Below are 12,996 nucleotides of genomic sequence, written 5' to 3'. Positions count from 1 at the left end.
AAAAGTTTGAGATATAGTAAGAAAGAAACTTGCTTAGTGGTTGAGATTATAGTTTTAACATAAATAACTTCATTTTTTTGATTGGTAACTGTAGTGTTGCATATTATTGTGCCCTTGATACGGGATTTTTTTTTTTTAATTTGTGGTAAAACAACTGGCCTAGTAAGTCTTCACTGCTGCTTTGCATATTAACCAATCTCAAGAATGGCAGCTAATATTAGTAGGGTTTGGGTTTTCTTTTTATGTGGCTTTTTAAAAAAAATATTTTCAAATAAAAAGTACTGACCTTTATATCCTAATTCAAAGTTTCAAGTTGGTAATCAGCTATAATATCTTTATTTCCTCCTTTTTAATGACCTGTTGCGTGTTGGTAAAATGTTAACTTGTTTCTTACCTTTTAAAGTAGCATTGTTATTTTTTCTTTTATTTCCTCCACAGGAAGGAGTGAAGACTGAAAACAATGACCACATTAATCTGAAGGTGGCAGGGCAAGATGGGTCTGTGGTGCAGTTTAAGATTAAGAGGCATACACCACTTAGTAAACTAATGAAAGCCTATTGTGAACGACAGGTATGGTTCTTGTATGATCATCAGGAGAACCAGTGTCTGGGGGAGAGGTGATCTCCATAGAAACAGATCAAGACAGTAAAGTCTTAAAACTATGCAAATATGCAAAAGGATAAACACTTAACAGAAACTAATTGTGTTGTGGAAAGTATTGTTCCTAGGATCTGCTACAGAGTGGACTGACAGGGTTGTGACAGGAAATGGGTAAAATAAAGATCTGTTATCTTTGTGAAATCTGCATTATAGGTGTAGGCTGTTGGGAGGCAACTTACTCTACTGCTCAAAAGTATCAGTATGAAAAGAGTGAATTAGGAACCTGAGGTATGAACTTAGAATAAAGCTGGGTGATAATCAGAGGTGTTTTTATAACTGAGTAACTTCTTTGTCTGGTCATAGAATTCTGGTTTCTTAGGTTAGTGTTTTTGTATTGAGAGAATATAAATTTCTCTGAATTTCAGGGTTCAGAGGTGTCTCATGTCTAGCTTGAGAAGGAGCTTGTATATTTAGTGATGAGCTTTGTTTTTTCTCTTGTGGCCTAGCTGTCAAATTAATCCTCGGAGGGACAAAAAATGTATTTTGCTAGCGTAGTGACAACTGCAGCCAGCCTGCTACGTAGCAGGCAGCTATTGCAAGTTTTAAAAATACCTGTATAAGAGTAGTGCTATTTAAGACTTTCTTCTGAAGCTTTTGATTAGGAAAATGATGTTTCTGCTGTCCATGATTTTTTAATGAGTGTCTGCCTTTAAAAAGTTCTGTCTCCACAAAAGCATTTGGAACTGGGGAAGATAGTTTTGGTTTTTTTAATGCAGATATTCAGTGGTATCATTGAATACAATAAAATCAGTATAAAACACTGAGGTAACTTTTTCACCACCAAGAAAACAAGACTCTTCATTCACATACAGGATGGTGAAATCTCTTCAGTTTATGCTTTGCTGCAATAGGATAGGGATACAAATAAAGACAGGGAAAATCAGCTCTTACTGTACAGGTGAATGTGGTCTTGTATGGGTGGTCTAGGAATAAATTAGTGAATGTCTGAGGCTGTGGGCTCAATTTTCCTACCTCTGTCTAAATCACTGTGTATTGCTTTTCCCAAACATAAAGTGCAGTTCTATCTGTTTCTTTGGGAACTTGAGGATTAGTTCATTGTAAAGTCCTGAGAGAGATGATTTTAGAAGTGCCATTCATAGTTCAGTTACTTGGATACAAACAAAACTAAGATTCTAGAACTTTTCACCTAAATTTCTAATATTTTAATTTATTAAAAACCAAAACAAACCAGCATAAAACTAACATAATAAACCCCAGGTGTCAATTGGAGAGAAAAAAACCCCAAACTTTAAAATGGGGGAGGTTTTTCCCTGATTTTGGTTTTAAGCTAGTAGGTATCTAAAGGATATTTCTGTGGAGATGGATTTGTCTTTTAATTTAATTTCTTGGCTGCTTACTTCTCAAACTTTGTTTAAAAGCATTTGTTCTGCACTTCTCCAAAAGTTAAATTTTGTTTGTATTCCTGACTAGATGTTGCCTGATCTTAAAATTCTTAAGTTGTGGCCTTTAGATTTAATTTTAGAGAGGTGGGAGCTGCATATAGTAGAGACTTGAGCAGCTTTAAAGAATGAAAGTCATGTATTGCATGTAGTAGACCTAAAATGGAAGTGACTAAACCTTGACTTATTCATTTAGAAGATCAAGACTATTTGCAATATTGTGAGAAAAAATCATTGGTGGAACATACTTAATTTTTCGTGGATACTGATCTCACCAACGTAGTTATTCCAGTATGTTTTCAGCTAGCATTTATTCAGCTCATAAAGTTGTCAGGAACCTGTGAAAAAACCACCACCTTTGAAATGGGAAATACATATTTTAAGAAACACAATGTCTGAGAAAACGGCTCAAACCAAATGTTGCTGTGCAAAAATGTGTTGCTGCCATGACACTTGGCCACATGGTTTTCTTAAACAGGATGATGTTCTGAGTGAATGCTGCCATGTCTGAGTCACGCTAGAGAAGGGATTTTGCTGTGACCTTACCAAAAAGTTTACTCATATTCTTTATTAGGATATGTTTCCTAACAAATCAACTTCTCAAAAATAATTACTGCATTAAGTTTTCTGTTGTGTGTTACGTCTGCTCTTGCGTGCCTAAATGAAGGGTTCTTTTGTAATCCTGCAGTGCCAGAGTGGCACTGTGCAGTACATTGGATTTACTTCAAAACCTACCAAACTTTTTGAATTTTTAGATGCTCTGTAGAGTGGGTAGATGAACTGGGAAAGAAGTAGACACCAAAGTTCTTGGTTCTGGTTGTATCCTCAGCTTCATTCATCTTCCTTTGCAAAATGTAATGTGCTGTAGAATACCTTCGAAAATTAACTTGTGAATTTGAAGGTTATGTTGTTAGTAGAAGGGATGGTTGCTCTGCAGTTATCGTTTTTGAATCTGTTGGCTCAAGCGAGAATGGGAAATAGTCTTCTGGGGGTGGAAGAGGTCAGCAGAATTACTGTTTCTGGAAGTAGAAGATGCCTTTAATTTTTTATTTTGAAGTTTCAGCTGTGCATGGCAAACCTTTGTTCCATTGATTTCTTGTTAATGGGAATTCAGGGTCAAAACATTACCACTGGGTACTCTTAGCTGCTGCAGACTAATAGACGGTGGTTGCATTTGTGGAAAAAATATTTTAGAGTACCTTTGCTTTTGGGGAATATCAAAAAGGTGTGTTGAATATTATTGTTTGACATTTGCTATCCAAAGTGTTGCATCTAGTTTTTAGTGAATTATTATTAAAAGCACTATAAAAATCTTGCCCTTTAGGGTGACACTTGTGTGCTGGAAATTTCTTTATTTTAACCTGCAGTCAGTGGGGGCACTGTTGCTTTTCTTAGTTAATGGACACAATGCAATTTTTAATACAAAACAGATTGCAAGGATTTGTAGTGAAATGCCTTAAAGTCAGTGCACAAGGGGAGTATGAAAACTGCATCGTGCATGCTGAATTGTGGCTTTTAATATTCGTGATGCAATTCCAATGACAAGTTCAAGAGAAAGCTAGTGAGGACTTTTACACCAGACTTACTTCCCTTTGTGTTACTTCTCTTTGTACAGGGGTTGTCAATGAGGCAAATCAGATTCCGGTTCGATGGGCAGCCAATTAATGAAACAGACACACCTGCACAGGTAAACAACAGCAGCAAGGCTAAAGAGCTGTATTGGAAGTTTGCTGCAGGAGTCGATGCTTCTGTTTCATGTAGAATACTTGTATAAATGTATTTATTAGCGATAGAACTTGATCTTTTATTTTGGTATAGCTAGTTTAGCATTATTGGAAATGGAATCTAAGACTTCAGGGTCTTGAACAGTAAGTACCACTAGTAATAAATGAATAAAATTAAGTACAGTGTGCAGATGATGAGTCTGGTAAAATTCACTATTGAGCCACAGCTCTGAGTTAAGAATAGGTAAGTTAGGAATTGAGGTTTTCCTGAAGCAGTGGCTTTATTTTTTTATAAAAGCTTCCTAGGAAGTTATCAGAGATCCTGTTTGCAAACTTGCATTTGTAATACAAAAGTAATTTTCTATTATTAGTAATATGGAGCTCTCTTTCAGTGTCATAAAATTAATGAATACTGTCAAGTTTGGCTTGTCTGTTTGTAGTTGGTTAAAACAAAGGCCGTTCCAGGAACAGAACAGTTCACCGTGACTCCTGAGTGTTTTTCTGTACTGCTCTGTGTAGCTGTGTTTAATCAGCCCTTCCAAGTGATACAGTTTTATATGCTTTAGAGAACCACTTATTACGAAATAAGAGACTCTTGTTTATAGTAGATCTGTATTTTCTAAGCAGTGGCTCCAAAGAATGTGCCTCTCATGGTCACAATCTGTGCAAGTTTTTAACTTGGAATACTGGTGATTGAGGCAATGGGGTGCTTTTTGCTCCATCCATGTTACACTGAAGCTAAGCTGATCAGTCTATTTATAGCTGTGGTTAAATACCATAAAGCAGTTTGATTTCCTGGAGCAGAAATTGAGATTGTTTAGAAATACAACTTACATTAGTTATAGCAGCTCCTTCAGTCTTGCTACAGGTTTTGTCAGTAGGTAACATTAACAGCCCAGGAATATAAGATGTAAAAATTACGGTGAAAAAGAGAATTACGTTAATAAAGTATTGCTGTTCCTTACTGGCAGTTTCTTACATCATGGACCATATAAAGTGTTTTTAATATTTTTGTGCTTGCTGATGCTTGGTTTTACTGCCTGGTTGGGCTAGGGGCCTTAATTATAGTCTGCTTTTTTAGTGCTGTAGCTGAAGCCATTTGCACATATGAACAGCAGCAAAGTGGAATTGTGGCAGTGTCATCAGGTAAACTGAGGAAGGAAATGGGAGAAAGAAAATGCAATGGCAAAGTAGGCAACAGAATTACAGTATTACAAATGTCAGTCTTTTCCATAGAAGTCGTACAGTGCACCCTGAAGTTACATACTAGAATGAATTCTAGGACAACAGTCATCAGTTGACTTTTTTTCTGTATGCAGTTTCTTTGCTTTTGAGTTATGGTGAAGTAGGTTAAATATATGAAGTGATGATGGTGGAGGTGGGTGGGTCTGGTCTGGTTAAGTTGCATAAAAAGTAAACATGCAGATAGGAAATGTAAGAACAACCCAGCCTATAGTAGGTATCTGAGAAGGGTTGAAAGACTTTTTTTCTCTTTTCTGCTATAGTTGGAAATGGAGGATGAAGATACAATTGATGTGTTCCAGCAGCAAACAGGAGGAGTTTACTAAAAACAAAACAAACACAAAAAAAGAACCTGCTACTTTCCTCTCCAGAACTGTGCTCCCACAGGCAACACATTCACAATTAGAAAAATGAGACTTGGTTCAGCCACATCCTGACTACTGCAGTATAGTTTTCTCTCTTCTCTCTCTGATTTTTTTCCTATTCCTTCTATTGTACATAAAGTAACTGGTGTATGTGCACAGACATAATGCATATTTTTTTTAACTAAATGGCCAATGGTATGTTTTGATCAAGATTTAATGGAGATGGGGTGGGAAAACAAACTGGTTCTGTGAAAATGCCCCTCTCTCCGTTAGTGGCATGCTCCTTCCTTTTATCTTTATATTCCAGTAAGTTATTTTGCTCTCACTGTTTAAAAACAAAAATCTTGCATACCTTGTTTGATTGGATAATTTCAATGTTTTTCTTTTCTCATTGTAAAACCAAGGACAATTTTATAACTTTTTTGTACGTAGCTGTTACATGTAGAGCAATCTCTGTCTAAGTAGGGGTAAATTACTCTTTAAAAAAAAATCTTAGATAGTTTTCCCTTCAAGTAAAGCGTCTTGTTGTTTAAATAAACTTCTTGTTTAAAATAACCAGTTTTCTTTATTTTTCTGTGGAGTAATAGTGCTCAGCACTTGTATTTCTTTATCTGCAGCACTTTATGCTTCTCAGTTCTCAGCATTCTATGCGGTAAGTAAGCATAATCCCCCCTTTTACTGTCAGAAGTCTTTTGAAAAATGAAAGGCTTCCTTGAGACCCCTTGGTTAGCAGTTGAACTGGAAATAGTTGTCTCTTATTTTGATTTTTTTTGTGTGTATGTTCTACTAAGCCAAAAATGTTAATTAGGCAAACTGCAAAATACTGGACTACTTATTTATGCCTTTGGGTTGAGTTCTTTTTGTCAGTCTTTAATAGAAACATCAATATTCTTGTTACAGTAGCTTATTTAAAACTGTATTTGAATGCTTTTTGATGTAAACATTAAGTTAAAAAGAGCAAATAATTTGTTACCATTCAGGTTACCATGGTATCAAATGGGAGATGCTTGGAAATATAAAAGCAAAAAATAAAAAAAAGAGTCTGGTTTTGGGTGTATTTAGCTATGGTGGTGTAGATTCCAAGCTCTGTTCTACCGCAATGATGGTCCTGCTTGAAAGGGGAAGAAACCTGAAGTATAGAAGGGAGCTAGTGACAATGATGCTTTTATGGGTCTTTTGCACAAATCAGCTGTGCTCGAGCTTTCTCAGGGGGAAATTTAGAGGTTGCAGTGAAATCCATGGATGTTCTGAAAGATTATATACCTGTCTGCTCAGCAGCCTCGAAGCGTTCCCTGGTGTCCTAGGAATTTTTGAGTATTTTGTAGTATTTGTAGTTAGTTAGTGCTCTCTTAGGTATTAAAGCTTGTTAGCAGAGCTCACTTTTTGGCATTAGGTTTTGTAATAGTTCAAGAAGTGATTGTTATGTCCTAGGGCTGTGCCTGCTGGATCTGGAAATTCTTTAAAGTTGTGGTGAAATGGTGGGTCTGTACATTTAGCTGATGGGCAATGATCTGTCTGACCTCTGTCAGGATTTTAACATGTGATATTACATTAATTGCATCTAAGGGAGATAGAAGTGAAATAGCATCTGATTTTGCAGTTGCTTTTGACTGTGTAGCTGAAGAATGTAACCTGTTATGCCCTTGTTTTGATTCTAAGAAATTCTACTGCTAAGCAGATTATTTCTTATACGTATGTTGTGGACTTCTGTGGTATGTTGCAAGGTTGGAATTCCTTCTTGTGAACAGATGTTTTCATATTCAAACCCACAAAGGCCTGGAAAAAAACACTGAAAAAAACCCCACACCTTTCATAGGTTAGACATGGAAAACATTGCTCTTTGACTTAAGAATCTCTGGCTTTGAACCTGGTGAGACTGCTGATAACAGCGTATAAAATTCTTCCAACTTGATGTCATGCCAAGACTTTTCCCAGGAGAAAGCCATCTCTATCTTGTGTGGCCAAAAAAGATGTTTGGACTTGCTTTCATTTCTGAAGAAGGGGTGAGGTCTCCTTAAATACAGCTTTTTTATCAACCCAACTTAGGACTGTGAAGCTCTAAGCTCCCTGTTGTATCTTGCCTACTATTTTTTCTTTCCTGAGGCAATGTAAGTCAAGTGACAGGTACTGAACAGCACGCTTTCAAAAAACAATGTCTTAATTTCCTGAATTATTAGATTGGTACGTCATCTGTCATGAACTTATGTGCAGGATTCTTGTAATGTAATGTTCCATTTATAAAACAAGAACATTTAACATTACTTTTGATCAAGCTTACCAAAATTCCCCTGGATGAAAATGAAAAACATACGCTTTTGTACCTTTGAATTGATGTGACGGTTTTGGAAATACTCCCTAACTCAGCATGAATTGAAATTTCTGTTAGTGTTTAGCAACAGGCTATTAAAAAAAAAAAGAGAGAGACATTGATCACATAAATTTTTCCATTAGTAACATCTTTCTGCTATTCCCCTGAGCTTGCTCCTCATATTCCTGAAATACTTCCTCTAATAGTGCTGAATGGTGTTTATGCAAGTTTTTGATGCAATCAAAAACTTATAAAATGGTATTTTCTGAGAGATGTTTCCTTGATTAGGTAAAAATCAAGAAACTGAAAGATCCTAAGTGACCTAGTTCCTGAAGAGCTTCAAACATTTAATTTCATTAGTCTAGCAAATACTGAGTGGACTAGCACATTCTAATACATATTTGTGCACACAGCAGTGGAGAAATACTAACCAGGTTCATTTGGTTTTTTAAAGTTTTTAGAACTCTTCTTGCATGGTCTTGCGAATGCTCCCCTTGTGACAGAACTTGCTTGTCAGGACTGCTCCTCTGTTGCTTAGAGAATTTCCCTCCTGTTTCCTGGGACCCAAGTGGTTTTGCTGTGACTTCACCTTCATTAAGAAAGCTATTGCTGGGGTGATGATTCAGAAGTGGTGTGAAGTGCAAGGTTGTAAGCAATTTGCATCCAGTTATTTGGGGTTCGCTTTGCTATTTGGCCTGGCCTGGTTTGTTACAGTTCTCATTTTTATGGTGGTAGCCTAATGGACTGCTAGAAGTCCACATGTTGGGAGGGTAAAGGAAAACTGGGCAAAGAGGTCTTGTCAGGCTGGTTGGGAGGTAAGTTTTTCATGTTTATTCAACAGCTGGGAACTTTCAAGAGCCTGGGCAAATTATATTATTACCCACAATTTTCAAATAATGTATTCTAAAGTAACTGCCATGCAATTTAGTTAATATTCCTCTCATGGTTCTTCAATGAAAAAGAATGGAGTAAGTCGTAATTGGATAAAATACTCCAGCGAGTTCTTGTGGATGACGAGACCTTTCCTTTAGCAGATGCCAAGTCTTTAAGTCCCCGAGATTATTTCAGTTGTGGGATGGAGACAACCATAAGGATTATTTGGCTTTCCAGTTATTTCAAAAGATGTAACCAAAATTGTTTGTTTCAGGCACCTAAAGTAAGGTATTTTTATTCATGTGCAGGGGAATAATGACAGCTTGACAGCACAGCTGGCTTTGGTGGGTCCCTTAGTGACCCTGAGGCACTGATGATTGGGTGTTACCTGCACAACAGGGATAATTCTCATTTCAGAGGCTCTTGTGAGGATCCATGTAAAATAGCCTGAGATGCTGGTTCAAAAGGGGTTCTGGGAGCGTAAGGCTGTTCTGAAAGAGAATATGCTGAACTGCTGGGAGTGTAAAGAAATGCTCCAAGTGGTAACGTGAGAGAGATTCTTGTACTGCCATACAGAGGTGTTCGCAACAAAAGAAAAACCCCTGAAGTAGCACTAAGATAATTGCTGCCTCAAGATAACTACAATATCAGAACAGATGGAGTGTCTGCAAAGGTTGTGGTCAAAGCCAGGTTATTTTCTTGCAAAAATATTCCTTTCTGGTACCTGCACCTCATTAGTTGTGAGTGTAATGTAAGTGCTGCTGTTTGTTGGATACCGGTTCTATTGACACCGTTACTGCAACATTAATGAAAAGGTGTAATGTGACTGGCTCAAAGAAATTCTGCTTTCTATGCTTCAGTCAGTCGGAAAGAATTGAATTTCTAAGGAATAGCCATTGTTTTCAAAGCTAAAATTAAAAAAGCCTACGTGCTTCCTTGATCATCATCTATTAAATTGAAAGTGAAGAGTACACTGAAGGATTTTCATTAGAATGTTAACCTGTGGCCTCTTTTCAGTACACTCGATCAGCTGGTGTGATGGATCGTTGTGGAGTGATAACAGACGATCTAAAAGCATTTAAATAACCTGAAATATTCTTAATTCTATTATCACTGTAATTAATACACTTCATTCTCTGGATTATTGAGGTTTGTTCATTCCGGCTGTTAACTGGTTGCCAAATTTAATGTGTTCTGATCGTGAATAATTTAATCCTCTAATTTATCTTGGTTTTTTTGTACTTCGTGGCAGAACAAATTAGGTTTGGTTGTTGGAATGTGAGGATAAATAGGAGATGAAAGACTGGGTTTTGGTCCCTGTGTTCAGTTTTTGGTTGGCCTTCAAGATGCTTCGTTACAGAGTTTTCCTCGTTTCTCTGGTGGTAGCATGGGGCTAATGGTCTTAATCTAGCATGGAGATGCTGGGAGACCCAGCTGGTGTTAATGAAATTATTTCACTCCCTTTGAGAGGAAGAGTTTCCCCAGATCCCCGAAGAATTTCAGTTTACGTAGGAAGGATGAGGTAGGGCTGCTGGTTCTGTAGTAGTGGCTCGCTGTCAGCAGAGGTCCTAGAAGTAATGAGGGTCAGTGGGGTGCTGTAGGGACAACAGAAGTGTATGAGGTGGGGAGGAGCTTCAGTGGGAATGGGGACTGTGGGAAGAGTTGTAGGTTTTAACAGTTTATCCTGATACAAGGATTACTTTGGAGCCCTGGGGAAAGACTAAGGTTGTGGAAGCCCAAATAGTAAATAGATTGTTGCTCATTAGGAAAGGAATATTCTCCAGGGGGGCATGGAGGCAGAGGACACTCATTGTGATTAATTTTGTGCTGGTTTTGGTGGCTTAGATCCAATCCTCCCATTTCAGGATCCAGTCCATAGGTCTCATTAAAGCACATCTGATGCCCTGCAAGGGCTTTTGAAGGATCACTTGATTAAGAAAACTTCACAGTTTAAACAAACTCGGATGAGACAAAAGCAGAACGAAAGGAGCTCTTTGAGGACTCTGTCAAGACATCAACCTCCCTTTTCTCTTTATACACTAAGCAACAGTGTTTTGGAGTACACTGCCAGACTTGATAATGCTGGATGCCCAGACAAGAACAGCAGCATGAGTTGGCCGTTCTGCTTTTTACGTTGTTAGGAACTGCATCTTTGCAGCTTTGAGAAGTCTGGATATTGTGATTCAAGCCTCCTTCCTCAGTGGTAACTTACTGTTACAAACTTGACCAGAAAATGTAGAGAAGCACCAAAGCAACTTTCACAGCCCTGGCAAACTACAGCACCTGCTCGGTAGGACAAACCATTGAGTCTATAGGATACCAGTCTGCCACTGAACATCCACTGCATTGCTTCAGATGCAAAAGTCTTCAGCTGCAGATCCAGCTGTAGCAAGGATTATTTATTAACTGATGCTTACAGCTGTGAATGAACTGGGGGAAGAAGTCAAGCCTGAGTTAAAACCTCTTTTTTTTTTTTTAATATGATGTGCTTGGAATAAAGAAAGAATGTGCTTTGTAACTGTGCTGTAAGTAGCAGAGACAGGCGTGAAGAAGAAACCCTTGGTCATGGAATGATTACCGAGCTGAGGCTTTTCTCAAAGCAGTGGTATCCCTCCTTGCCTAACCCTTGCATTTCTTGGAGTCTTGGTGAGATTTCCGGATGCTTTATGCATTCATTGCTGATGAGTTTCAACAACAGGTGGAATTGTTTGGTGTCGGAGTTTTTCAAACAGCTGCTGAGAATTGTTCTGGTCAAATGTCATCAGTTTCTGCAGCAATCTTCATAAACCCCTTCATCTTGCCATGGGTAAATAATCAGCAAAGGAACTTTTCTTTAAAGACTATCCTGCAGTCAGGACTGTCTGAGAGATCAGTAGAGTCTCTTAAAAGTACTGAAGGTTTAGAATTTTGAAGCTGCATGTTAAAACTAGCTGTGTCAGAGGGAATGTGTTTACCTTCACTTTAAATAATGGCTCTGTGTATCTCGGGGGTACAAATTTAAGAGTCAAATCTTGTGGGTTTGAGTAAAAGGCATTTAGATGACAAAATACTTCTGAAAGTTCCCGAGAGAGCAGTTGCTTACCTGTATGCAAGTAGGTATCATTTGACTTCTTGATGCCCAAGCCTAAGGGATAATACAATTAAAACAACTGTGTCATATTACTTAAAATTTGCCTTTAGTCTACCTCTAGAAAGATGTGATGGGATAGAGAATTCTCTGGGGGCCCAAGTAGTGTTTGGAGCTTTTTTTGTAAATAAAAAACCAATAATTTTTAATACATCTTAGATTAGAAAAAATAAAATACCGTGGTCCTGTTTGTAGTTCTAGCAGTTCAGCTCTTTCCTGAGTTGTGTCAGTATTAAGGCTGGTGATAATTCAGACACTTGAGCTCGTGTTGTACAAAGAGTGAAGCAGCACAAAGCAAGCTTGCATTTTCCAGACCAAACAGAAATATTTCTAGAGAAAAGTGTTTTGGGGGTATTAAGAGATGTTATTAGTGCAAACTGGGAGAGATGGATAAAACAGAGAGGGGATTTTTCTTTACCCCTTCTTTGTCCTTTATGCAAGTACTAATTAAAATAACATTTGCGATGGGAAGTCCTAAAAGTCATGGTGATCAAGGAAGCATCTGTGTGTCTGAAAGTTGCAGGGAGTTCAGGAAGCTCCCAGTGACCAAATCAAAGGTTGATTTGACAGAGGTCAGCAGTCAGCACCTGGTGACTTAAATTGTGTTGAGTTTTGTGCTGGCGATTGGTGGAAGATGCATGGCACAAAGGCATGCAGCCTCGTGCTTTTAAAACACAGGTGAGCAGCGTTGCTGGGCTTTGTGCTCCACCTACTATAGACATTCTGGGACTTGCTTAATTTTCATGGAATAATCCACTGCTCAAAAAATCTTCTGATACTGCAAATTATTTTATTCCACCATGTGTTTTGAGGTGACAGTGTTTCACACCAGCCCTGTGTGTCTCTGCAGGCCATGGATGTTTCTGTCCTCATTGGAGGCAGCCTCTAACGCCGCAGCAGCCTTTTGCAGACACCTCCCACATCTTGACAGCTTTTACATTGTTCAACCATGTATTTTGGAGTTGAGCCCTGATGTGCTCTGAGGTAACTTCAAGGCCAGTATGGGCCGGGCTGCCTTCCAGCATGGTGATGTAGGAGGGAACAGGGCCGGGTGTTCGTGGCCGATGGGACTTGAGGCAATGTCCCTAGAGGTGTCGTGAGCGTGGCTCTGGGGGCAGGCGCGCCATGAAGCTGTGTTTGCCGAGGAAGGGTGGTGGGTGGGGCGGCGGGGCCTCCCCTCCTCGGCTGGACTCCCCTCACAGCGGGGCCTACGCTCCGCGGGGCCCTCAGTCCCTCACAAGGCAAACGGCATCGAGACTTTTGTCTCGCCTCATGTGTGACTGAGCCAATCACAGCT

General features: G+C 38.7%; 1 protein-coding gene across 1 annotated transcript; it reads left to right on the top strand.

Moving 5' to 3' along the window:
- Positions 1-438: 438 nt before the first annotated feature.
- Positions 439-5,946, top strand: LOC104535439 (small ubiquitin-related modifier 2; the record flags this gene model as incomplete). The annotated part of the gene is made up of 3 exons (XM_010179292.1): positions 439-570; positions 3,676-3,747; positions 5,290-5,946. Coding segments are annotated over 3 exons (267 nt in total), but the record flags the coding sequence as incomplete, so codon positions are not given.
- Between the last annotated feature and the right edge of the window lie 7,050 nt (positions 5,947-12,996).

The sequence above is a fragment of the Mesitornis unicolor genome, unplaced genomic scaffold (assembly GCF_000695765.1).
Source record: "Mesitornis unicolor isolate BGI_N332 unplaced genomic scaffold, ASM69576v1 scaffold41112, whole genome shotgun sequence".
In the NCBI taxonomy this organism is placed as follows: domain Eukaryota; kingdom Metazoa; phylum Chordata; class Aves; order Mesitornithiformes; family Mesitornithidae; genus Mesitornis; species Mesitornis unicolor.
This window is presented reverse-complemented; position numbering and strand designations above follow the sequence as displayed.